The sequence below is a fragment of the Cucurbita moschata genome, unplaced genomic scaffold (assembly GCF_002738365.1).
Source record: "Cucurbita moschata cultivar Rifu unplaced genomic scaffold, Cmos_1.0 Cmo_Scf00014, whole genome shotgun sequence".
NCBI lineage: Eukaryota > Viridiplantae > Streptophyta > Magnoliopsida > Cucurbitales > Cucurbitaceae > Cucurbita > Cucurbita moschata.
This window is the reverse complement of record NW_019268530.1, coordinates 2,404,524-2,429,076: the sequence shown is the minus strand read 5'-3', so window position 1 is coordinate 2,429,076 and position 24,553 is coordinate 2,404,524. Positions and strand designations below refer to the sequence as shown.

At 36.9% G+C, this 24,553-nt stretch overlaps 5 protein-coding genes across 15 annotated transcripts; 3 read left to right on the top strand and 2 right to left on the bottom strand.

Annotated features, from left to right (window-relative positions):
• Positions 1 to 1,162: 1,162 nt before the first annotated feature.
• On the bottom strand, positions 1,163 to 2,766 carry LOC111452278 (protein FEZ-like). The gene is made up of 3 exons (XM_023092913.1): positions 2,574 to 2,766; positions 2,228 to 2,490; positions 1,163 to 1,712 (listed from the first exon to the last, which is right to left on the bottom strand). Exons 1-3 carry the CDS (start codon positions 2,764 to 2,766, stop codon positions 1,203 to 1,205), a joined length of 966 nt encoding a protein of 321 aa, XP_022948681.1. The 3' UTR covers positions 1,163 to 1,202.
• Positions 2,767 to 7,407: 4,641 nt separating this feature from the next.
• On the top strand, positions 7,408 to 9,754 carry LOC111452277. Of its 2 annotated transcripts, none has more exons than XM_023092912.1 (4): positions 7,408 to 8,191; positions 8,633 to 9,013; positions 9,088 to 9,293; positions 9,400 to 9,754. In XM_023092912.1, the coding sequence occupies exons 1-4, from the start codon at positions 7,444 to 7,446 to the stop codon at positions 9,652 to 9,654; spliced, it is 1,590 nt and encodes a 529-aa protein (XP_022948680.1). In that variant the 5' UTR covers positions 7,408 to 7,443; the 3' UTR covers positions 9,655 to 9,754. The 2 variants fall into 2 exon arrangements, with proteins under 2 accessions (XP_022948680.1, XP_022948679.1); XM_023092911.1 differs by having other exon boundaries at positions 7,410 to 8,191; positions 9,088 to 9,314.
• A 1,710-nt stretch (positions 9,755 to 11,464) lies between these two features.
• LOC111452589 lies at positions 11,465 to 14,721 on the top strand. 6 transcript variants are annotated; one of them, XM_023093388.1, is made up of 2 exons: positions 11,465 to 11,654; positions 13,332 to 14,721. In XM_023093388.1, exon 2 carries the CDS (start codon positions 13,372 to 13,374, stop codon positions 14,164 to 14,166), a length of 795 nt encoding a protein of 264 aa, XP_022949156.1. In that variant the 5' UTR covers positions 11,465 to 11,654; positions 13,332 to 13,371; the 3' UTR covers positions 14,167 to 14,721. The 6 variants fall into 6 exon arrangements, with proteins under 6 accessions (XP_022949156.1, XP_022949157.1, XP_022949154.1 ...); XM_023093389.1 differs by having other exon boundaries at positions 11,465 to 11,656; positions 13,336 to 14,721; XM_023093386.1 differs by having other exon boundaries at positions 11,465 to 11,656; positions 13,324 to 14,721.
• Positions 14,722 to 16,788: 2,067 nt separating this feature from the next.
• LOC111452563 (muscle M-line assembly protein unc-89-like) lies at positions 16,789 to 20,939 on the top strand. 3 transcript variants are annotated; one of them, XM_023093347.1, is made up of 3 exons: positions 16,789 to 17,112; positions 18,154 to 18,608; positions 18,675 to 20,939. In XM_023093347.1, the coding sequence occupies exons 2-3, from the start codon at positions 18,180 to 18,182 to the stop codon at positions 20,574 to 20,576; spliced, it is 2,331 nt and encodes a 776-aa protein (XP_022949115.1). In that variant the 5' UTR covers positions 16,789 to 17,112; positions 18,154 to 18,179; the 3' UTR covers positions 20,577 to 20,939. The 3 variants fall into 3 exon arrangements, with proteins under 3 accessions (XP_022949115.1, XP_022949113.1, XP_022949114.1); XM_023093345.1 differs by having other exon boundaries at positions 18,154 to 20,898; XM_023093346.1 differs by lacking the exon at positions 16,789 to 17,112 and adding an exon at positions 17,151 to 17,269 and having other exon boundaries at positions 18,154 to 20,939.
• A 1,068-nt stretch (positions 20,940 to 22,007) lies between these two features.
• LOC111452709 (EID1-like F-box protein 2) lies at positions 22,008 to 24,384 on the bottom strand. Of its 3 annotated transcripts, none has more exons than XM_023093553.1 (4): positions 24,297 to 24,384; positions 24,096 to 24,149; positions 22,745 to 23,643; positions 22,008 to 22,322 (listed from the first exon to the last, which is right to left on the bottom strand). In XM_023093553.1, exon 3 carries the CDS (start codon positions 23,515 to 23,517, stop codon positions 22,771 to 22,773), a length of 747 nt encoding a protein of 248 aa, XP_022949321.1. In that variant the 5' UTR covers positions 23,518 to 23,643; positions 24,096 to 24,149; positions 24,297 to 24,384; the 3' UTR covers positions 22,008 to 22,322; positions 22,745 to 22,770. The 3 variants fall into 3 exon arrangements, with proteins under 3 accessions (XP_022949321.1, XP_022949322.1, XP_022949323.1); XM_023093554.1 differs by having other exon boundaries at positions 22,745 to 23,550; XM_023093555.1 differs by having other exon boundaries at positions 22,745 to 23,588; positions 24,297 to 24,352.
• Between the last annotated feature and the right edge of the window lie 169 nt (positions 24,385 to 24,553).

The window sequence follows — 24,553 nt, the reverse complement described above, 5'->3', positions numbered from 1 at the left end:
TTAAATTTTTTCAATATTTAAATTTATGGCTATCATATGTTTGGAGAGTCGAGTGAATAATCCCATGTTCCATTTTTAAGAAACTCATCAACGATATGGTATGGAATATGACCCTTAAGAACAAACTATCTTAGAGTGGTTTTTTATTCGAACATAGGCAGCTTGAGACCATTACTAGCAAATATTGTCCGTTTTAGCCTGTAAGGTATTGTCGTGAGCCTCACAGTTTTAAAACGCGTAGACTACGAAGAGGTTTCCATACCCTTATAAATAAAGTTTCGTTTCTTCTCCAATCGATGTAGGATCTCGCAACTTACCACTAGCAAATATTGTCTGTTTTAACCTGTTACGTATAACTGTCAATCTCACAGTTTTATAACATGGGGAAGATGTTTCCACACCCTATAAGAAATGTTTTGTTCTCTCTCCAACCAATGTGAGATCTCATACTGTAACTCAATTCGTAATGTCTTAAATGACCTTGATTAGAGACTTCTCGACCATAAAAACTAAAAAGTATCTTAGAAATTAATTAACCTTCATTNTGGGTCCAACAAATAGTGGCAAAACTCACAATGCTTTGAAGAGGCTTGAATCAAGTGATTCTGGTACATGCCAATCGATATCATGAATTTATGTTTGTAGTTTCTTGTTCTCTTGATTCTATATTATCATGGAGAGACTAAATCATGGTCATGGATATCTTTTGAATCCCTTCTTTTGTCTTCTTATGCAGGTTTATATTGTGGTCCCCTGAGACTGTTGGCCTGGGAAGTCTCAAAGCGGTTGAATAAGGCTAAAATCCCTTGTGATCTGATCACTGGACAAGAAAGAGAGGAAGTTGATGGTGCAAAACATAAGGCTGTTACTGTTGAGATGGCTGATGTAACCTCCAACTACAGTTGTGCTGTTATCGATGAAATTCAGGCATGTTCACCACAGTTCCCTCCTAGGAATTTGAATCACCATTGAGAAAATTGATGATACCTCAGTCAAGAAAGTTCTGTCCTGTAGTAATTGTTAGTGCTGAAAATTGTAGCTATTTATATTTAGTAATTGAAGTAGCTATACATATTTAGTAATTGAATTAGATATAGCTGGGGTAGTTGGAATGCAATTTTGCAATAGTAAAAAGAAATAAAAAAAAAAAAAAAAAAAAAAAAAAAAACCTGAAATTTCTCGAGATCATAGGAATTTCAAATTCAATTCAACAACTTGTCCCAAATGCAACTCAAAGCATGTCCAATCGATGACGGCGGCGGCGCCGACTCCCACGGCTTCGAGTCCTCAAACAACAACGCATTGTCTTGGCCGTACATTGGCTGCTCAGCCAAGCCGTCGGGCTGGCCAACAGACTGAAACCACGAAAACGGCTCAGATGTTTCAGGCGCCCGACAACCAAAGTCGCCAACAAAGGAAGCCGACATATTCAACAGTAAAGAGGAAACATCAATGTCGGCGACTCCCATTGGCTGAGCTGTGAAGCTGGAAGGACCGCCAATGGGTTCATTTGGAATGGAAAGCTGAGGGAGCTTTCCCTCCAAATAATCATTCGAGACATTGCAAACAACATCTTCAACCGTTTTCGAACACAAAACCGACCCGTTTCTGTTCACGTCGGGTTCGTAAGTTATCTCATGTTTCAATGTAGACGAAACACCTCTTCGAGAAACATTCGTCTTCTTGAAAATCCGACATATCGCCCACGAATCCTAAAACAACCAAACAATCAAATATTAAAACAATATACAATAAACTCTTGACTAATTTAAGAAATGATCATAAGTTTATAAGTAAGGAACACATCTTCATTGGTACGAGATCTTTAGGGTATCAAACCATTGTGGAGATTCGTGATTCCTAACATGCTATCATAGTCATACCTTTAACTTAGTTACGTCAATAGAAACCTCAAATGTCAAAAAAAAAAATTGTAAGCCTCAAAAGTGACTCAAGTGTCGAACAAACGGTGTACTTTGTTCGAATACTCCAAAGAAGGAGTCAGACCTCGATTAAAGGGAGGTTGTTCAAGGGCTCCATAGGTCTCAGGGGAGGCTCTGTAGTGTACTTTATTCGAGAGGAAGATTATTGAGAGGGAGTCACACATGGGTTTTTTTTAGAGAAATTTCAAAGTAAAACCACGAGAGTTCATGTTCAAAGTGGTTAGTATCATACCTAACATAGACTCAATTTTAAATGAATCGAGCTTAAAAAATTAGAGGCGAACCATAACGTTAGACGGATCGCGAAACTCGTGCATCATCCAATCAGTTTTGAGTGCTTTACAAGCTCTCCCTTTATAGAAAACAAGAGATTTCTTCAACCCAATAATGGATTTGGAAGAACAATTGGAAGAATAAACAGGACGATCAGTGCCAGTAGCTTTCCAAAACCCAGCTCCGGTGACACGATTAGGCCTTGCACTGTTCCTATATTTCCTGTCTCTTTGACAATAAAAATACCACTCCTTCTCTCCACTCGCCGCCAGCTCTAAACCAAAAAGACACACAAAATGAGTATCACCAACAACAACATGAACAGAGGAAGAGATATCAATAATCAAACAACATTACTCGGAAGATCCCACGGATCATATTTATAGATATCAAGCTGCCTAATGAGCTCAATGCAAAGCGGGCGCTGCTGGATCTTCATTTTCAAGTAGAACCCAACAAGCTCTTCATCCGTTGGATGAAATCTAAACCCAGGAAGCATCACATCATCATCATTTTCAAGAACAAGTTCTTCATTATTTCTTTCTTCCATTTTGAACAATAATGATAATTTTTTCTCGACCCATAACAGTTTAAATACCATAATCGAGGTGGGTTTGTGTTTTGCGAGGAAGCTGACCCATAAAAGTCAACAAAAATTGATCTTGGCGACCGAGCTTTAAAAACCCGGTTTTGGTTTGACTTGGAGAACCGGTTTTTTAGATGAATTTAAGGAGTTTGAACCGGTTCAGCCGGTTTCTTGGGATGGTTACAAAATTGTACTGATTTATTTGTTTTATATATTATTAATTAATGGACGTTCTTCGATGATGAATAAATGGAAACGTTGAGCTCAAACCAAGTTCCAAGATAAGCTCGCTCTCACTTAAATAAGAATTAAAAAATTATTAATTTGAATATATATATATATATATATATATATATATATATATATATATGTATGTATCTATATATATGTGTATATATATATATATATTGATGTTCAGTTTCTATTCCATTCTTCCCTCAGCTTCTATTCCAATGACTATGTCAGATATTACCCATTTATTTTTTTAAATAATTATTGATGAAGAAACTATACTGCAAAAATAATATAAATTATACTATATGTATTATGTTAGGGGTAAAATGGTAAATTGGTTTGAGATGAATCGAACCGCTAACGACTTGGCTTGAAGAACAATTCCAGGGTCGGTCGGTGCAAGCTCGATTTGGTGCTCTTTTACCCTAATCCTAAAAGGGTTGAAGGGTCTTCTTTGAACAAATTTATTGTTGTTGTTATATGAACGTCATTATGTTTACATAATTTGAGATTAATCAAAAATCGGGTTTATCTGATCAAGGGTCCTAGTGATATCTGTTAGACGAACATGTTTCATCAAGGGTCCTAGTCCTAGTGCTATCGGGTTCATCTTTTGGAGTCTTAGTCATTTTTTACTATGCCTTCGAGGAGGAGGCGACTCGACTCCTTTTTCTTTTGGAGCCTTTTGTTCGACATTTGAGGGCATGGTTCTGATATCATGTTAGACGAACACAACTCTCCACAGTGATATGGAGGAGGCGACTCGACTCCTTTTTCTTTTGGAGCCTTTTGTTCGACATTTGAGGGCACGGTTTTGATATCATGTTAGATGAACACAACTCTCCACAGTGATATGGAGGAGGCGACTCGACTCCTTTTTCTTTTGGAGCCTTTTGTTCGACATTTGAGGGCATGGTTCTGATATCATGTTAGATGAACACAACTCTCCACAGTGATATGGAGGAGGCGACTCGACTCCTTTTTCTTTTGGAGCCCTTTGTTCGACATTTAAGGGCATGGTTCTGATATCATGTTAGACGAACACAACTCTCCATAGTGATATGGAGGAGGCGACTCGACTCCTTTTTCTTTTGAAGCCCTTTGTTCGACATTTGAGGGCATGGTTTTGATACCATGTTAGACGAACACAACTCTCCACAGTGATATGGAGGAGGCGACTCGACTCCTTTTTCTTTTGGAGCCTTTTGTTCGACATTTGAGGGCATGGTTTTGATATCATGTTAGATGAACACAACTCTCCACAGTGATATGGAGGAGGCGACTCGACTCCTTTTTCTTTTGGAGCCTTTTGTTCGACATTTGAGGGCATGGTTTTGATATCATGTTAGATGAACACAACTCTCCACAGTGATATGGAGGAGGCGACTCGACTCCTTTTTCTTTTGGAGCCTTTTGTTCGACATTTCAGGGCATGGTTCTGATATCATGTTAGACGAACACAACTCTCCACAGTGATATGGAGGAGGCGACTCGACTCCTTTTTCTTTTGGAGCCTTTTGTTCGACATTTGAGGGCATGGTTCTGATATCATGTTAGATGAACACAACTCTCCACAGTGATATGGAGGAGGCGACTCGACTCCTTTTTCTTTTGGAGTCTTTTGTTCGACATTTGAGGGCATGGTTCTGATATCATGTTAGACGAACACAACTCTCCACAGTGATATGGAGGAGGCGACTCGACTCCTTTTTCTTTTGGAGCCTTTTGTTCGACATTTGAGGGCATGGTTCTGATATCATGTTAGACGAACACAACTCTCCACAGTGATATGGAGGAGGCGACTCGACTCCTTTTTCTTTTGGAGCCTTTTGTTCGACATTTGAGGGCATGGTTCTGATATCATGTTAGACGAACACAACTCTCCACAGTGATATGGAGGAGGCGACTCGACTCCTTTTTCTTTTGGTGCCCTTTGTTCGACATTTGAGGGCATGGTTTTGATACCATGAGACGAACACAACTCTCCACAGTGGTATGATATTGTCCACTTTGAGCATAAGCCGTCATGACTTTGCTTTGTGTTTCCCCAAAATGCCTCATTTCAATGAAGATAGTATTTCTTAATTATAAACTTCTTTCTAGGTGCATAGAATTACGAGATGACTTCTTTCTATTGGCTATATATCTTTACCGTGCTAGAGCTAGTTGGGTTGGGGTAAAATAAAAACTTACCATAGGGATCTTTATAATATAATATAATTTTAAAATTAATATATATATTAAAAAAGCAATATCTTACAAGGAAATTGATATTATGATTTAATTTATTTATAAAAAGGAAAAAAGGAATTAATTGGTACATAAAATATATGTAATATTTTAATAATAAAAAAAAAGTCATGCATCGAAATAAGAAAATAAAAATTAAATTAAAATAAAAAATGGGGTTTTGAGAGACAAAAACAAAAAAGTTTGAAATAAAAAAAGATTAATTATTGGGATAAGGTGTTCAAAATTTAAAGCCATTTTGAGCGCATTCCAATGCCATGCGTGCAACCAAGAAGAGACTTGAAGTCAAACCCTAAGTAAACCCACCCACTTCTCTATGTCTCATTCCACGTGACAATTTAAACCCTTCTTAATTACGCTTCTAAACTTTGTAAGACCTATCTGGACGACGGTTAGAGATGGTCATTCACACTCTTGGCCGCTATGTGTCTTTGGCCTTATCTAACTATTCTAGAAGGTCAAGGTTCAAGTAGACCACGTCTACGTCGACTCAAGCTGTGGTGCTTGAATAGAAGTACATAGATGAATCCTAAATGACACGTGATGATCCTAGCATTCTCCTGAGACATACGAACATGAGCTATTCTAGCATATTTTGTCCTCACTCACATACATCATAGAAAAATTTCCAGGAAGTCACCCAATATAGGATTACTCTGAACAAAGCACGGTCAGTCATCGAAAATAAAGGTGCATCTTGTTCAAAGACGAACCAACTCAAAAACGGGTGGACATGTGACACTCGATTAAAAGGAAGGGTACATGAATGAACAGAGACCACATCCGAATATGAACGACCCTGAAGATAGGATGACTACTGACATTTATTGGTTTATAAGTTTTAATAAAATCATTAATTTTTTTAATACCTTAATAATTTAATGTTTGTAAAATAATATTCCACGTTTGACAATTTGAAAATAAAAAATAAAAAATTATATTCCATGTGTTGCAAGACATAAAGTCCCTATTGTCTTTATGGTTCTCTTTTTCTTTTTATTCTAACTTAACTAATTTCAAAAAAGAGAATTGTGACTTAACTTCTCCTCTAAGTAAATACAATGTTTCAAAATTACATTATTACCCTTTAAACTAACGTGAATTTCGAAGCTCGTACAAGTGAAATATGAAAGCTGTTTAGATTTGGTGTCAGTTAGACACTAGACAGACGCTTCACGAGGCCGTATGAAGTTTGGTCAAAATCAAGATACCTAAAAATGTGATTGAGGGAGGTATGATGTCAACCCTCAACTACCCTCGAGCTTCATAGCCTAAGTGAACTACCTAATGAAACATGTGTGTTTTATAGTGTGGGGGAGAATTGTAAGACGAGTGTCATAGATATCTTCCTTCAAGAAGGAATTTTCGAGGACAGTGTTGGACAACATAGGTATGTCGACATTATGCCTGGTACATAGAACATATAAGGATTCATGCCTCGTTAGTACTCAAATGAATGGATCTCTGTGAGGCCTTGACTCAGCTTGTAACGACCCAGATCCACTGCTAGCGGATATTATCCTCTTTGGGATTTCTCTTTCGGGCTTCCCCTCAAGGTTTTAAAACGCGTCTACTAGGGGAATGTTTCCATACCTTATAAATGATGTTTTGTTCTCCACCCCCGTTCAAGGCTCAGCGTCTGGACCCCCGCCAAATCCACCCCCTTTGGGGCCCAACATCCTTACTGGCACACCGTCTCGTGTCTACCCGAACAGCCTCCTCACTGGCACACAGTCTTGTGTCAGGCTCTGATACCATTTGTAACTGCCTAGATCCACTGCTAGCAGATATTGTTCTTTTTGGGCTTTCCCTTTCGAGCTTCCCCTCAACGCTTTAAAACACGTCTACTAGGAGAAGGTTTCCACACCTTATAAAGGGTGTTTTGTTCCCATTCCCAACCAATATGGGACATCACAGCTAGAATATGACATGATCACGTGTTGGTCTAAGCAATAGTATTAGCTTATTTCAAAACAAATACATAATATAATAACATAGTTCGGGAATATTAGGGTTCCGATTTAGATTCTGTATCGTTTTTAAATTTCAATTTTGTTCTTATCTATTCGACTCGAGATCAATTCAAACTAATTTTGTGTCCTTATCATATTATATATTCATATTCCTTCACTAAGCCATGAATTTCTGTTCCATAACATGCTTCCTTTCGCCAATCCCTTGAAATTTTTCCTCTGCAACTCCATCGTCTCTGTTCTTGGAGCACTAATCTTAAACTTTTTCAGGTATGTTTCTAACATTTATCGCAACCTTTTCAACTCCGAATCAAATTCCATTGATTATGGAGCAAACGACATGGATGTCGGCTCTGTTCTTGCAATCCATGGCAACAATACAATACCAGAAGCACCGACAGAGCCTGTCTATGTTTTACCGAGCTCAAATTCAAGCAAGTTTCAGCTCAAACCCATTTCACAAATCCATGGATTCATGGAAGAATCACAAACAACCAGCTGTTTTGTTCAACAATTGTTCTGTGATCAAACTCCATGTTTTGATGATGGGTTCATAGAACAAGAACAAGAACACAAATACTCTGTTTCAAATGCGGAATCTTTGGTTGTAAATGATTGGAACGAGGAGGAGAATCAAGAGAGTTTAGAGGAATCAAAAGAAACAGAATCGGACGAGATCGAGCATCAAGATTTGATCAACCAGCTCAAAATTGAGCTAAGACACTCAAGAACAGGACGGCTTCCAACTGTTCTAGAAGAAGAAACAGAGCCAGAGCCAGAATCCATGCGCCCCATGGCTTTAAAACCTCTAAAAAATGGTGGAAATTTCGAACAAAAAGAACATTTCAAAGAGATTCATGGGCTCTACAAGACTTATACAGACAAAATGCGAAAGCTCGACATCTTCAATACTCAAACGAATTATGCCATCGGTAAGTCGGTCTTTGTTGAGGATTATTGAGAGGGAGTTCCACGTTAGCTAATTTAGGGAACGATCGTGAGTTTATAAATAAGAAATATATTTCCATCGGTACGAGAATTTTTGGGGAAGCCCAAAGTAAAGCCACGAGAATTTAAAGTGGACAATATCATACTATTGTGGAGAGTTGTGATTCCTAACACTGTATCAGAGTCATGCCCTTAATTTAGCCATGTTAATAGAATCCTCAAGTGTCGAACAAAGAATTTGCTAGACTCGAATGTGTAGTCAAAAGTGACTCATGTTTCGAACAAAGGGTGTACTTTGTTCGAAGGCTTCAGAGAAAGGAGCTGAGTCTCGATTAAGAGAAAGCTATTCAAGGGCTACATAGACCTCAGGAGAGGTTCTATGATGTACTTTGTTCGAGGGGACTAATTTGATTACTTTGTTGCAGGGTTTGTTAAGCTGAAAGATCCAGTTTTTCCAAATGATGGAAGGAAATCTAGCCTAAAATCTCTGTTTTCCGACATGTTAAGGCCAGGGAGAGCAGACAAGGGCTGTCTAAAACTGATCAAAGACATCAAAAGAGACATGGAAATGGTCTATGTCGGACATCTTTGTCTGTCTTGGGAGCTTCTTCAATGGCAGCATAGAAAAGCCAAACAATTGCAACAAAACGACTCTCAATTCAGTCAAGTTGTAAACGAGTTTCAACTCTTCTGCATTCTCATTCAAAGATTCATCGAGGACGAGCCGTTTAACGGTCCTCGAATCGAAAACTACGCGAAAAATCGACGTCTCGTTCGTAATCTTCTTCAAGTTCCTGCCATTAGAGGTGGGTTTATGAGTACATTATCAAATTACCCTGAAATCTTGAAGCTTTCCATTACTTACCCAACTCACTTGCAGAGGATTGTGTAAATAACAAGAATCTAAGTACCATTTCAACAGCAGATTTAGTATCAATCATTGAAGATTCAATAAGGGTTTTTCGTGAATTGCTTCAATCGGACAAGGACATTGGGAATTCAGCTATCAAGTTCGTGTTTCCTCAAGAACATGTTCATCGGATTGATACCCAAAACCCGTTTGATGCAGAACTCATGATGATCCAAGTAAGAACTGATCTAAAAAAGGTATTTTTTTTCTGGGTTTTCTGATAAAAAAAACAACCCTTTTCGTTGTTTGTGAGTTTTGATCTTGAAATTACATGAAATTTAGAAGGAGAAACGGCTAAAAGACATGATGAGAAGTGGGAATTGTATAGTGAAGAAGCTGCAAAGGATGAGTGAAGAAGGGATAGCGAGGGATGAATTGTTGATAGCAGAGGTTGAGCTGAGATTGATATCAAGAGTGGTGAGTATGTCAAGATTAACAGAGAGCCAACTGATTTGGTGCCATAAAAAGCTTCACCAAGTCAAGTTTGTTCATGGAAAGGTTGCTTTAGAGCCCTCCTTTTTGCTTTTTCCTTGTTGATTTTGGAAATCATACCCAATCTTGTACGTGTATATATATATATATATATACAAATCTTCTTGAATCGAGATCATATCTAAACGAGAGTGATTTTGGAGTACTGGGTCGATTTTTTTAGTTAGGTTTGGCTTCAGTTGGCTCGGGTAACAGCTCAAACCCACCTCTAGTAGATGTTATGATATGGAAATCAACTCAAGGGAAAGTTTGGAACCGATTACCTTGATGATCAAGATCAAGAGTAAAGAAAACTCGTTTCTAAACTCGTGATTCGAATCACTCCACAAGAGGTTTGATCAATACTACTTGAATGACTCTACATGCAAGTTTAGCTCTCAACAAAGCTAAAATAGAAATTTTATTCTTAATTTCAAAATCTGATGTCTAATGAAAGAAAAGAATGCTTTATATAGTCCTTACAACCTTAACCCACTAATACATAACTCCCAAATTAAATGGGCTAGTAAATGAAAAATACTCCTAACCTCCATATTAAAATGGTCAGTTAATGGTAGTGAATGGTGGAATATAGTAACTTATGTGGGTAACAATATACCTTAACTCCTATATTTAAAACTAGCTTAAATATGACAAACAAAGAGTTAAACTATAATTAAATAATACAATTAATAAAATGTGTTTATTGACTCGTCCTTAGACTAATTTCATAAATTCAGCAGAGTTCATTAAATGCAACTTAAAGTGCATTTAATTCATCTTTTTCTTGAAGCTCAACTTTGCACAACATATAACGGAGGTCTCCAGCGTCTTCTAGAATTTCCTTTGATAAGCTCACCATAGCTTGAATATAACTGTATAAGGTTTGTTGTAGCTTCTTGGCTCTGGTCCTTGTAATTGGACCTTGAGGTATGGAAATTCCTTGGTCGTGGTTCATATCATGTTTTTTTTTTTTTCTTTCTACTGTTCCTTTTGGGTTTCATTCTAAAACACGTATGCTAGGAGAAGTTTCCATACCCTTATAAAAAAAAATGCTTTTTCTTCTCTCCAACTGATGTGGGGTCTCACGTATATGTTAGCGGAGGGCTTGGGCTGTTGCAGCTCGTTGGGTTTCTATCTGCTCGTGGCGGCTCTGATTGACTTAAATGGCTTGGATCGCTTTTTTTTTAGCTTCGTTCTACTATTTTGGATTATTCTAGAGCCATTTCTAACGTGATTAACACAAGATATGATATCCCACATTAATTGGGGAGGAGAACGAAACATCCTTTTATAAGAGTGTGGAAACCTTTCCCTAGCAGACGCGTTTTAAAGCCTTGAGGGGAAGACCGAAAGAAAAAACACAAAGAAGACAATATCTGCTAACTGTGAACTTGGACCATTACACTAGAAAAGCATGACAAAAAATAATTTGAAAATAGAATGAACTTAGGAATATTCAATTTTAAACCTTATATAATAATGATGAATTATAATAAAATAATATAAAAAGAAATTATAAAATGATGCATACAAAAAATAATTAGAAAATAAAAGGCTTAATTAAGCTCTCATTAGTTTATTAAGCTAATTAATTTAACATTACATTAGTGAATTCGTGATTAATTTCAACAAATTAGGATTAATTACTCGTTAGTAATTAACAAATTGTGCCAAAAACGACAATAAAATATTAAAAAATTCAATTACATACAAAATTAATTTGTGGTTAATAAATAAATCTTTAATCTTTTTATTTAGTCGAATAATTATCGAAAAAAATGATTAAATTTATTACACAAACTTTTAAAAAGAAAATTTGAGGGATCACGTGCAAGTCTCGTGACATTGAAAGAACTCTCAGATCTGGTTCCACATGGATGAGTGATGAGCAGCAAAAGAAGGTCCACAACAACACACCGCCAAGCTCCATTTTCGTTTAAGCTTTTGCCCTTTCCCAACTGAAAAATATCGTCCCGTAATCCTAACCGGAGTTCAAGTCAACTGAATAATCCCGATTCAAGCTTCTCTTCTTCATCCCTCACACGGCGTGAGGGATTTGTTAGGGGTAAGATCGCCTCATCCTTTCTTTCTGGAGCTTTTTTTTTTTTTTTTTTTGATTGATTGATTGATTTTGGTTCTAATTTCGTCGATCTTTTGATGTTTTTGTGCCTTTTCTGTTTCTGCAATGTTGTTCTTCGATTTTCACCTGGTGAATTTGTTGTGTATTTTCAGTAATCTTGCGGTTTCTGCGAGGATTTTAGGGATTTTTTTTTGTTCTTTGCGTGTTTGTTCTTATTGTTCTGCCTTTTTTAGGGGATTTGATTTGAATTCTTTTGTGCGGTTTATGCAACTAATGGATATTTGTAATGTAATGTTAACGCGTTTAGGTTAATTTTATATCCGATGAGGCCAATTGTATAGTACTTGGCCTCCAATCGATCGTCTCTAGGGCGTTGTTTCTCAACCTATTTTGCCATTTTCTTGCTGCATCTATGGTTTATTTAGGCCTTGTTTGATAACAATTTTGTTTTTAGTTTTCTGTTTCTGAACATTGTGTGCTTGTTTCCTCTATGGTTTTCTTTCACCTCTGTTAGAGGAAAGTTTTGAATTCATAGTCAAAATTTAAGCTACTTTTTTAGTTTTAAGAACTTTGCTTGAGTTTTGAAAATACGTTTAAAAGTAGATAACGAACAAAAAAGCTCATGTGTGAAAGTGGTATTTATAACTCTAATACTAAAAAATTAAGGCCCCATTTGTTAACCATTTGGTTCTTGAAAATTGTTCTTGTTTTCTTTTCATTTCTTTATCATGGATTCATCTTTCTTAAGAAAATATTTGAGTTCTTAGCTAAATTCCAACAACAAAAACAAGTTTTTGTTAACTATTTTTTTAGTTATCAAAATTTGGAAGGTAGATAACAAGACAAGAAAACCCGGGAAAGTAGCATTTATAGGCTTAATTTTCATAAACCAAAAATAAAAAATCAAAACCTAAATGGTTATCGAGCGGGGTGCCTTAATGTTTTTGGTCCTCTAGAGGTAACCCGTCTCTTTTGTGGATTTACAGGTTTCCTTATATTATATTAGGCTGAGTATAGTATTATAAATAAGTTGATAATGGAAACTTTAAAAATTAAGAGTTTTTGTTAGAGATTGCGGAGAAAACTGAATACTCTTTCAGAATATTTCCTGCCCATCTCTAGCACCGAGGCGAGAGCGCCTCAAGCAGTCTTATTTGAAAGCCAGGCTTCCAGTGTGGGTTTTTCTGTGAAACACATAGGCGTCCTTTTGAAAACAGTGAGGACAGGTAGGGAAATCTTTCGAGGTCCTTCTTAAGACTGTTTTCTAAGTTCTATTTCTCTACTTTATATTTGTTACTCGTGTAAATTAGAAAAAAAGAAGTTTGATTCTTTACACGCTTTTCCTCCATAGCGTTGCACCTGTTCCTTGTTACATGATTTTCCTACAATCTTAGTCAAGCATTCATCCATCATTCACTATTGATGAAATTAATCCAACTTTCTCGAATATTATACATTGTTCGACTCAAATTAATGGTACATATGATATCTATGTACCTTGTCTCGTGATGTCAGGTACAGTCCTTGTTGATTTAGTTGATTTTTTCCCCATTTTTCCTTTTTCCTTTAAGACTCAACTCTTAGATAAAGCATAATTGACTCATTTGGCATGAAGTTAATTGCTAATATGCCTTGGTAAACTGCAACTTCAGCTACTATTGCAGGTGGTCGTTTCTGACCCGTAGCTGTGTGTTGTTAGAATGTGGAATTTTGCTTCCAATTGTGTGGCTGGATGTACTGGACTAAAGAGCAGCTCCCAAAAACTGACTCATACCGCCACAGAGTGTTCTGATGATGAGGTATCTTCAGATGGTAGGGAGGAGGTGCTAGAGTGTCCAATATGCTGGGAATCCTTCAACATTGTTGAGAATGTGCCCCATGTTTTATGGTGTGGCCATACTCTATGCAAGAATTGCATCTTGGGATTGCAGTGGGCTGTGGTGAAGTTCCCGACATTACCCGTTCAGCTTCCGCTTTTCATATCCTGCCCATGGTGCAACCTCCTATCCTTCCGCCTAGTTTATAAAGGAAACCTCAAATTCCCTTGCAAGAATTACTTCCTTTTGTGGATGGTTGAGAACATGAATGGCGAAAGGGTGAAATCTCGTTCTGATTTCTCTGGGGATCAACTAGTCTTCCCCGTGAGCGGAAATTCAAGGAGTAATCAAGTCGGTCACAGTAACCTTAGGAGGGGACACCATGTTCGTCAATTAGATCCACAACGACCAAACAACGCCAATAGCCATGCCCATAGCTTTAATCTGGAGAGACTGAAATCATCTCTCTGCAAATTGCTCGTGTTCTTCGTTCACTTGACAGCTAAATTTCCATTGGTGATCATCTTCCTCCTCATCATCCTATACGCCGTGCCTGCCAGTGCAGCAATCTTGGCTCTGTACATATTAGTCACCGTCCTTTTCGCTCTCCCGTCGTTTCTCATATTGTATTTTGCATACCCCAGTCTGGATTGGCTGATGAGGGAGATCATCACTTAAGGTGCGTACCACAAGTCAGCCTGAATTGTGTCTGGTGGAGGCCATCACTCCAGGACTTTTACTTCTACAAACCAGCCACAGCCATCAAGATAGCCGACTTCATATCTTAGCTAGTCAACACGTTAGCTTCCCGCTTCCCGCTTCCCGTCCCAATTTGCCGATATTTCAGCAGGATTGTTCAGATTCAATGTCGCTCTCCTGCGATCACGGATGATCCTTGCAGACCCAGGTAAAATAAGTTTTGTTTTGGCTTAGTGTCCCATTTTCTTTCCCTAAAAACTCTTCTTGTGTAAGGGCGTACAAGTTGAACTTGGTAATTTCTGGTGTCCTCTTGTGGCTTTTGTGTGCCACATTCACTGGCATTGTGCTATAGATATCTGGAAAATAGGTGCTGCTGTATGGACAAGGCTATAAAGAAGCTCATGTCCTTGTTTCACTGCTTGTACAGAGGATTGGAGTAATTATATGATGCCCATGTTTTATATAAACAAGGACTAGATCAAAGCGTTTAAAAGTATATCAAAACGCTCTATATAAGGACCAAATTGAAACTTTCAGTCGAGAGTACAAAATTTTAACTAGTCGAGCCATAGATGTCCACTATTTACATTTTCGTGTGTAATATAAATAGATTACTTTTTTTTTTTAATTTGAAATTGTATATACAATGTATTAAAAAGATGTAAGAATAACTAATAAATATTTTCCTTTTATGAAAATATTTTATATTTCATTTCAGTAAATAAAAAAAAATAAAAAAAATAAGGAAAAAAATGGAATGGAGATGAAGGTAGGGTTGGTCTATTAGGTAAGGGTTGTTTGAGAAGTAGGTACAAACAAACCGGCGAAAATATACAAATACAAGCCAAGATATTCAAACTTCACATTTGAAAGTGGGTACGTGAAAATGAAATCTCTACCTATTCCCGACATGGTCTATAAAAGAGGTTAGATATGTAATATTATATAGAGTTTGAGAGACTCGAACCTCTGATGTACCTCATGTACGAGATCTTGTGATCGAAAGCATATATTTTATGGATTTGAGCTGCACTTAAGGCTAATATATAGGATCTCATGATCAGACGTATATATTTTATGCAGCTGAGCTACGTTTAGGTTGACATATGGGATCTCGTGGTCGAAGGTATATATTTTATTGAGCTAAGCAATGCTTAAGTTGATGCATAGACCTCGCGATCGAAGGTATATACTTTATGGAGTTGAACTATGTGCTTAAGTTGACATGGAATGCTTAAATATAAGGTACATTCAACCGTTATTTTATTTTTTTCTAACTAATTTCTTGTGTCGTACATTATATAATATACTCGTGATGTCATTATTTAGTTAACAACGTTAATTAAATTGATGTTACGCCTAATCACATTTTAAAGTTTAGAAATGAAGCCAGCTATTATTGTTATTTATGAACAAATTTTATTATTGGATAATAAATTTATTATTATATTGCTGCAAATTTGAGAAAATAAAGTAAATAGAATATTTTTTCAAAGGTTTCACAAATAAAAAAAAATATATAAAATAGAGAGGAGAGAAACAAAATTTCTAATTTGTATATATTATTGGGAAATTGATAATAATATTTTATCAATAATAAAAATTATTTCAATTATGATTATTTCTATAATTATAAGTCTATAACTATTATTATTTTATTTTTTTTGATATAGAGACTAAATTATAATATTTAAAATTTTTTAACTTAATTTAAAATTATTATCTGAATTTATTTTTTTAATTTTTAAAAGTAAATCAATATACTTGTTTATTATTATTTTTTTAAAATTTTCAAAATGTCTTTTGATATTAAAATTTAAAAAATCATTTTAATGGGAAATTTTTTTTTTATTGCTCAAAAGTCATATCAGCCGTAGAAAATGGACCCATTAAAATATTATTATACTAAATTGAAATTCTTAAATAGAAAAAAAAAAGTATTTTTTGTTTTAAAAAACTATTAATGGTAGCAAAGACTTTTAAATAAATAATAAATACTATTTAATGATCAATTTAAATAATTTAAGTTGAATGTCAGAATTTCACTTGTATTTAGTTAGACATTGAAATCTAGAAACTTTTAAATAAATCTATTAATTTATGGAAAATAAATAAATAATTATAAAAAAATAGTAGAATTTTTAATTTTAAATCTACCAATTTTAAAATCCAGTTTTGTGTAAAATTACCATATATTGATTTTTGTTAATTTGTTTGAATTTTTAAATTCATAACTATTTAATCTTTAAAATTTAAAATTTAAAAATATATATTAAACATCGTTAAAAAAGAATTGCAAAAAATAGTAAAATTTTGTTTATTTAAAATATATTAGACATGAAATAAAACAATTAAATTTAATTATGGAAACAGCTGATCTATATGAAGATTAAATAAATATTTATTTAAAATATTTAAAATGAAAAAGAAAAAAAAAGATAAATATTGGTACTTTATTTACTTGCATAAACCGTTTGAGAAACCTAATAAATTAATATAAATAATTGAGAAATGAGATGGAAAAAGACTGTTCTGGATATCACGCGGATCACCCTCATTAAATCATTCATTTATGAATTAAATTCATTCATTGAATCAAAAATTTAATTCCTCAAAAGAAAAAAAAAGCTTCAACGATCTCTGTGGGTCCTCGGAAAACGAAGACGCTGAGTTGATTTGATTGAGACAAAAAGCAAAAAAAAATTCTCAACAGAACTTGAATTGTTCAGTTGCTTGCACGATCTTTGGACTCGAATCAATCCTTCTTCTACGTTTTGATTTTGCTTGGTTTTGATCGGACACAGGTTCTTTCTTCGATCTCTTTCAATTTGATCGGGCTGAATCGTATCGTGTTCGTTTCGTGTTTCTTTGCTTTCTTGTTAAGCAACGGAGACTTGTTAGCATCGCGGAGAAGAATCGGAAGCGGTATGTATTTGTTTCTCTTCTTTTTCTTTGTGTGTGTTTGGATTAGCAAATGGTGCATTCAATAGCGATTTCGGAAATGGATGTTTCTGTTGATGCTCTGATTGGTATCGGATTATTGGAATGGTTGCTTTGATTCCATGAACTGTGATTGGAATTAGTGAGTTGAAATGATTGATACTTGCTTGTTAATCAACTCCCTCATGATTCGTTCCATTATCTTCAAGATCGATGTGCTTGTTGTGTTTCTTCTTTGATCTTCATTTAGGAAAAACTGTATAGAATCATCACTTCATTTTTACCTGCAGGAGACAAACGGTGCTTTTAACTAGTAAAAGTACTTTTCAAGTTTAAAGTACTTTTTTAGAGAGAAGCACTTGATTCGTTCATCACAATACTATAATCTATTACGTCCAGTTGATTTGCATCTAATGAATGCTTATGAGTGTTTGAGAAGTCCTTGGTCTCATCCTTCACCATCATAATACCATGCACAATGTCTCCCTTCAGCAGATCTACTCCATTGTTCCATTAAAGTGATATGTTTTGGTTCAAATCTGGCATTTATTAGTAGGGCCATCAAGCAAAAACATATCATTGTCTAGATGTTTGGGAAATCAATACTTTAATTTTCATTAATCTTCGTGGATTTTGTGGTTTCCATATATTTTAATCATGCTTGATAAACTTCTTTTTGGATCTACGCTCATCTTCAAGTAGTCGATATGCTAAGCATTTACGAAACTACGTTGATATTTTTTTCTTTTTTTTCTTTTTGAAAAGACTCCATGTTTGATTGACCTTATTGTGGAAGATTTCTCAGTCGATAAACTTTATAGAACAATCATAGAGATGTGATCTTTATCCTCCTTTCTTTAAAATTCTCATTCATGTAAGAAGTCTAATTAGCTTGTAAAATCAATGTGATTTGCATTAGAAAGGTAGAGAGTATTTTCTTTGATTTTTTGTTGGTTCACTAGGCATCTACAAACTTGCCTGTAAGCTCTTGAAGTTATTGAGTTTTTCTTTTTGTTTGATCTTCAGGTAGTGCTCTCAAATTGTGCTGTTAAATGGTTGATGGGAGTATGGATTTGTCAATGTCCCCTGAGACCCACAGATCTGATGGTGATAGGTTGAGAAGATTATCAATGGGAAAAGCAATCTCATTGAGTATTGATGAACAAAACAATTTTCGTGACCGCAGATCCTCAATTGGTTCTTGTCATGATATTTGCAAATATGGGCATAATCATTCATTAGAGACGAAGGCCAGAGTTCCCCTGTTGAAAAGAGCAATGAAAAAGGCACTTGATGCCCAAAATTCAGACCAGGCTGTGGTTGTGCCTGAAAAAAAGCATTCTGTTCGTGTGACCAAGTCGAAGGTTTCACCTAGTTCGGGGACATGTATTAGTGGTGGCACTGATGTGATTAAACGGGTAGTGCCCATAAGTTCTCCTAGCAGACGTCCGGTAGAGACTGGAGTTACGAGCAAAAGTAAGGAACAGGCAACGCTTGTAAAAGCTCCTAACAGGCAAAGTGAGACTGAAGTTACAAGCAAAAGTAAGGAACAGGCAACGCTTGTAAAAGCTCCTAACAGGCAAAGTGAGACTGAAGTTACAAGCAAAAGTAAGGAACAGGCAACGCTTGTAAAAGCTCCTAATGGGCAAAGTGAGACTGAAGTTACGAGCGAAAGTAAGGAACCGGAGGTGCCTGTGGGTTCTCCTACCAAGCAGATTGAAGTTATAAGTGAAAACAAGGCACTGGTAGTGCCTATGAATTCTCCTTCCAAGAAGATTGAAGTTATAATGGTACTGCCTGTGAATTCTCCTACCAAGCGGATTGAAGTCATAAGTGAAAGTAAGGAACTGATAGTGCCTGTGAATTCTCCTACCAGGCAGATTGAAGTTATAAGTGAAAGTAAGGAACTGGCAGTGCCTTTGAATTCTCCTACCAGGCAGATTGAAGTTATAAGTGAAAGTAAGGAACTGGTAGTGCCTTTGAATTCTCCTACCAGGCAGATTGAAGTTATAAGTGAAAGTCAGGAACTGGTAGTGCCTGTGAACTCTCCTACCAGGCAAAGTCCAGTAGAGATGGAAGTTTCGAGTGAAAGTAGCGAACGAGTAGTGCCTGAAAATTCTACTAGCAGGCACAGCTCAGTAGAGATTGAAGCTACGAGCAAAAATATGGAACGGGTAGTGCCTGAAACTTCTCCTAGCGGGCGAAGTCGAGTAGAGATTGGAGTTAGAAGCGAAATTAAGGAACCGGTAGTAGTGGCTGAAAGTTCTCTTAGCAGGCAAGGTTCAAACAGGCGAAGTCCATTAAAGAGTGAAGCTATGAATGAAGGTAAGGAACAGGTGGCCAAGACAAAAACTAAGCCCATAACCTCAAAACCCAAGTTTCATAAAACTACAAAGCAAGTAGTTTATTCGTCTACCAAATCTGAAAGTTCTCCAAAACAGGCTTTGGCCAGTGTTGCAGAAGCAGGGGGCGACAGTTTGTCGAAGCCAAAAGCTTTGAAAGCAAAATCAGTGACCTCTTCTGGTCCTTCTGGTAATATTGCAGCCCACAGCAACAACAATTCTAAATCATGTGAAGGAGCGGGAACCTTGAAAGGAAATGGAACAAAAGTGGTGGAAAAGTCCATAATCACAACGGATCCAAATTCTGTCGATACCGTGGTAAACTTACCTGCGATAAAGAACAAGAACTCGAAAGTTGTGTCTCAAGTCAAAAGTCAGAACAAAACGAGAAGAGCTCAAGCCAAGGAAGCATCAAGTGTGGAATCACAAGAGAAAATCTTGCATGTCATCAATGTGGAAACTAAGAAGACCAAGCTTGTTGAATCTGACCAAAATGACAAGCATGGTTTGAAGGGGTATCAAAAGTCACCAACATCCTTGGCAAATGGCCCATCTCTTTCACCTCTTAGAGAAGATTCTGGTGGAACTAAATATACAAAATACGAAGCGAATGCCACTGTTTCGGGATCGAAGAAACACGGTGGCATAAAAAAAGAAGATGATCCCAATGGGGTTAAAAAAGGCAAGTCCCCGAGAATGCTTCAGACCAAAGGAAAGGATTCTTCATCTTTCAGCTTAAGTTTCAGGAACAAGAAGGTAATTGACCTTGATTCCAAAAGGCATGGTCCAACGAGGCTCAAATTTATGGAAGTAAAATCGTTGGGGGACAACCAAAAGAGCAAGGATGGCCGAAGAACAAGCTTGAAGAAGGGAATAGTCAAGGGGATTTCCAAGAACTCCACACCACCATCTGAAAAAGTAGTTTTGAGACATCAAGATGTGGAAGGGAAGAAAGATACTCAGGTCTTGTTCAATAATGTCATAGCGGAAACTGCGAGAAAACTCGTTCGAACCCGAAAGAGTAAGGTCAAGGCATTGGTAGGGGCATTTGAAAAGGTTATCTCACTCCAAGACAAGAAGCCTTCTCCTCTAAGAGCCACAGCTTGAACTGAAAAGGTAGATTTCGTATAACTCAGTAGAATTTGTATAGTGATGGAAGAATACATTTGGGAATGAACAGAAGGTGGTGAAATCACAGGATTGTGAGTCAAATTGTGCATTAATAACTTGTGTGCTTTATGCATCTCTGTTTCTTGTTTTTATTTTTTATTTTTTCTTTTTTTTGGGTATTGCCCCTTTACAGAGAAACTACCATATGATATAAGCTAAGCCTGGTTGGTCTTGTGAGAATAAAACTAAGAATAGTGATGACTTCATGTACCATGTCATTGAGTGTTGAAAGATATTCGACCTTGATTTTGTTGGTTCATCCTTCTCTATTCAATTTAGATGTTTAGTTTCTTATTTACATATACCACCGCCAACCTCTTTCTCTTGCTCTCATCGGTGTCTTTGGTTGCTGATCGGTAAAAACGAAATCGAACCGAACCAGAACTGGTTTATTGCATATCACAACTTAGATGTTTTGTTTGGTGACAAGTTTTGGCTAAAACTAAGACCACATCCAACTGTTGGCAAATGGTCATGTTCATAGGTCTTTTTGCACCTGTTTTTAATTGGTTGAGAATGCATGCTTGACTCAATTTATGGGCTGGAAACGAAACAATGCCTTTCTCTGCTTCTCACCAGAGATTGCTGTAGTAAACTCTGTAAGAATTCCTTCTCTGGTGCAAAAATGGGAAGAAAAACAAAACCCTCTCCAATGGTCCCTTTGGTCTTCTTACATCATCTCTATTATAGCCCATACAAAATCATCACGCATAGTTGGGTGATTCTCTGCGATTTGGTGAACCACTATCTGCTTGCGCTGGTAAATAACACAATATCAAGTCTTTTTATCACACTGAATTTGAAGCTATGTTCAAACAAGGACAAAACAAGGAGGATTCCTTACACAAAATGGATCATATCGTATGATTGAGACCCCTTGGTTCTTGGTTCGTATCAAGTAGATTCAAAAGGGAAACAACATAACTGGAAACATAAATTCTACCATTGACGCTTGGTTTGAACAAGGAGAATTGGGTTGTAGGATGGCTGAGATGGTTGAAAGGTATTGAAGCAAGCTCGATATGGAGGGTTATGTCGATTATAGCAAACAAGAGCAATACGTTCAAGCAACTTCCATAACTAGAGGAAGGATATGCTTGCCCCCTTTTGCTCCTGTCCTCTCAGCTCAGCATCAGAGGTAAAACTTCCATAGAACAGTTTTCAAGCGTGCCGGTAGCTAACATTGGGCCAATGAGCATCAGAGGAGCAACAAGGAGAGTGATGGAACCAACCATCGAAGACTTGTGCCTAACAAGTTTACAGACATTGCAAGCCAAGTAATTCAATTTTAGTGTGTGAAGGGGATGATCAAGTGTTAAGGATGGAAGCTTCAGCTAGGTCATATCCATTTCACAAGGAGATTTCTAAGAGTTCAGAACATATAAAGCAATCCATTATCTTAAATAATAACAATAATCATTCCAGTCACCATCACCAATATCAAGTATAAGATCAGAGGTTAATTTACATGAAAATTATATGGTTCTACCTTTCAATCCAAAAGGATGTTTTTTTTTTTTTTACAAAAAATCTGATTCTGCTAATGCTTCCAAGTCTTCACCATTGAACATTTTCCCAGAATTCTAAGCTGGGTTCCACCAAACAAAAGTGGAACGGACTAGAGGCAAAGTTCATCCAATCAGCATGAGATCCAAGGGTGATTGTGCAGGCCTATTGATCGATCTGTTCAAGAACAATGGCTCTCAGATTCAATAGCTCCCAGAAAAAAAAAAAATTTATGGACTCAGAGAACAAAAAAAGCAAAAAAATAATTAGTCCAATTGAACGATCCCATCAGAGTAAGTTTTTTCTTCCAAGTTACAGCAAAACAAACTGTCACAACAGGCCCTTTCCCTCACTTACACAATAAAACCAAAAATATTCTCACCCTTCTCTAGAAAATCAGGTTGTTGGTTGGGAATTGCGATTCAATTCATAATGAAACATAGCAACATTTGCTTCAGCATGGTTGCAGATGGAAAAACAAAGGGAAAATTTAAACAATCAAGTATTTGACTCAAAAACTTGGTGCTTTGGTTGCTCAACTTTCAAATCTATACCAGATTCTAGAGAGAAACATGCATAAGTTAGATGTGGTATGTTACCTTTTCTATGGTGTATGACGTAGCTATCACTCCAACTCGGACGTCTCTTCAGAATCTGACAAGGGTAACAGAGTGCAAATACCGACCATATGTCCATTGAGGCAGACATAGTAGTCGATGCAATCCTCATAAGCACCCAATCTGCAGCTTGCACTCGGTGGTATCATTTTAGCCTGTAGCATGCTCCATAGCTTGGCCTTACAATAAGGGCACACCTCAGTTGGATGAAGCTCTGCTCCTCTTTCTATCAGCATTTTCCTAACCTTTGACATTGAAAATGACTTAAAAATACCCCGGAAGAAACCGATATCTCCTTCTTCCCCTTGGTCGAGATGTTCACAAGGATCAGATACATATAAAATATCTGTTCTGCATTGTGGCATAAGAAAACTCTTGCCCGATGTCCTAGAAAATCGGGTTCTATAAACAAAATGACCAGGAATTTGAATGTTATTGAAGAGACCGCCCTTCTTACATCCCGAGCAGAAAATAAGCAGCTTCCCCAGTGCCCTCCAGTTCCCATCAACACTGTGACTCCCGCTAGATTGCAGATCTAGCATCATTTTTGGGGCTCTGGTCCTGCAAAACTCCTTCCATAGCACTCGCTTGGCAAGATCGTCAAACCATTTGCATGCACAGGAAAGAGTGGCAATCAACTTCGGATTCCAGTTCAAATATTGGAATACTAGAAATACTGCATCCTCACTGAGATGCCCCTTTGTGCACAGGCAGCTCGCTGAATGCACACACCGGTATTGCTTTGTTAAAATCATTCCTTCATGGGCATCTGGGAACCATTAATTAATCTGGCATGGGTTGTCAATAGATTAGATTGAATGAGCAGCTGTTGAAAAACTAAGCTCCGATCAACAATCTTCACCCCAATGAACTATTGTACACTGTATACATCGAAGAAGCCTTAGACACCCATGATGCACCCATGATGCCTCGAGCAATGGTTAAGAAACTAAAACCAATACCAGAGACTCGAAACATCGAAGTGATTAATCAATCAAGTCAATTCAAGAAGAACAAGTAAATTTAAACACAATGAAATGGATTAGCATTCACCATAGACTCCAAGGCACGCGCAGATACTCAATTAACACATAAACCCCAAACTCTAGCAGAATTCTTCAAGCAAGTTTAGTAAATTAGAGTCAGATCCACAAAATCCTCGGCAACATACATCACAAAAAACAACCACCTAAATCAAGTAAACCCCAAAAGAATTACTCATTCAATTCCAAAAAAATAATAATAAATAAAACCCTACAAAATCCATAAGAAGAACGAACACACAACACCAGATAACAAAGTAGATCGTCTTGAGAAAAAGAAAAAGACTCACCTCAGCGGAACAGACCCAGTCTCCCCGCTTTAACATAGCACCAAAAACCCGACTCTGCATGCAAGAAACGAAGCAAGAAATCAGTCAATTTCGTTCCCATTGCACTAAAGCCGAACAAAGAAACAAGATAAAAACAAGAAGAGGAAAAGAAGAAAATGAAAACGAGCACTAAGAAGAAGAAAAGGGGAATTTGAAGCTCACATAGAACGGGGGATTTGGTGAAGAAGAAGAAGGAAGAAGAAGAAGGAAGAAGAACAAGAACAAGAAGAGGCTTTGGCTTTGGGGTCTAAATTAGAGAAGAAGGAAAGGACGAGGGCTGAGGAATATTTTAGAACCACAGTGCTAAGTCAATTGGAAACTTAACGACCAATCAAAAACCTCCACGTGTACCCATGGCTGGGACGCTGTGAAAATGTAAATTTCTATCCGTCTTACGTGGCATTCCGGTAATTGGACGG

Coding starts and splice junctions, on each gene's coding strand:
- LOC111452278 (XM_023092913.1), bottom strand. CDS start 2,766: ATGGAAGAAAGAAATAATGAAGAACTTGTTCTTGAAAATGATGATGAT. Junction 2,491..2,573: donor TGATCCGTGGGATCTTCCGA/GTAATGTTGTTT, acceptor TTTTTGGTTTAG/AGCTGGCGGCGAGTGGAGAG. Junction 1,713..2,227: donor GCGATCCGTCTAACGTTATG/GTTCGCCTCTAA, acceptor TGGTTGTTTTAG/GATTCGTGGGCGATATGTCG.
- LOC111452277 (XM_023092911.1), top strand. CDS start 7,444: ATGCTTCCTTTCGCCAATCCCTTGAAATTTTTCCTCTGCAACTCCATC. Junction 8,192..8,632: donor TCAAACGAATTATGCCATCG/GTAAGTCGGTCT, acceptor ACTTTGTTGCAG/GGTTTGTTAAGCTGAAAGAT. Junction 9,014..9,087: donor TCAAGTTCCTGCCATTAGAG/GTGGGTTTATGA, acceptor ACTCACTTGCAG/AGGATTGTGTAAATAACAAG.
- LOC111452589 (XM_023093388.1), top strand. CDS start 13,372: ATGTGGAATTTTGCTTCCAATTGTGTGGCTGGATGTACTGGACTAAAG.
- LOC111452563 (XM_023093346.1), top strand. CDS start 18,180: ATGGTTGATGGGAGTATGGATTTGTCAATGTCCCCTGAGACCCACAGA.
- LOC111452709 (XM_023093553.1), bottom strand. CDS start 23,517: ATGATTTTAACAAAGCAATACCGGTGTGTGCATTCAGCGAGCTGCCTG.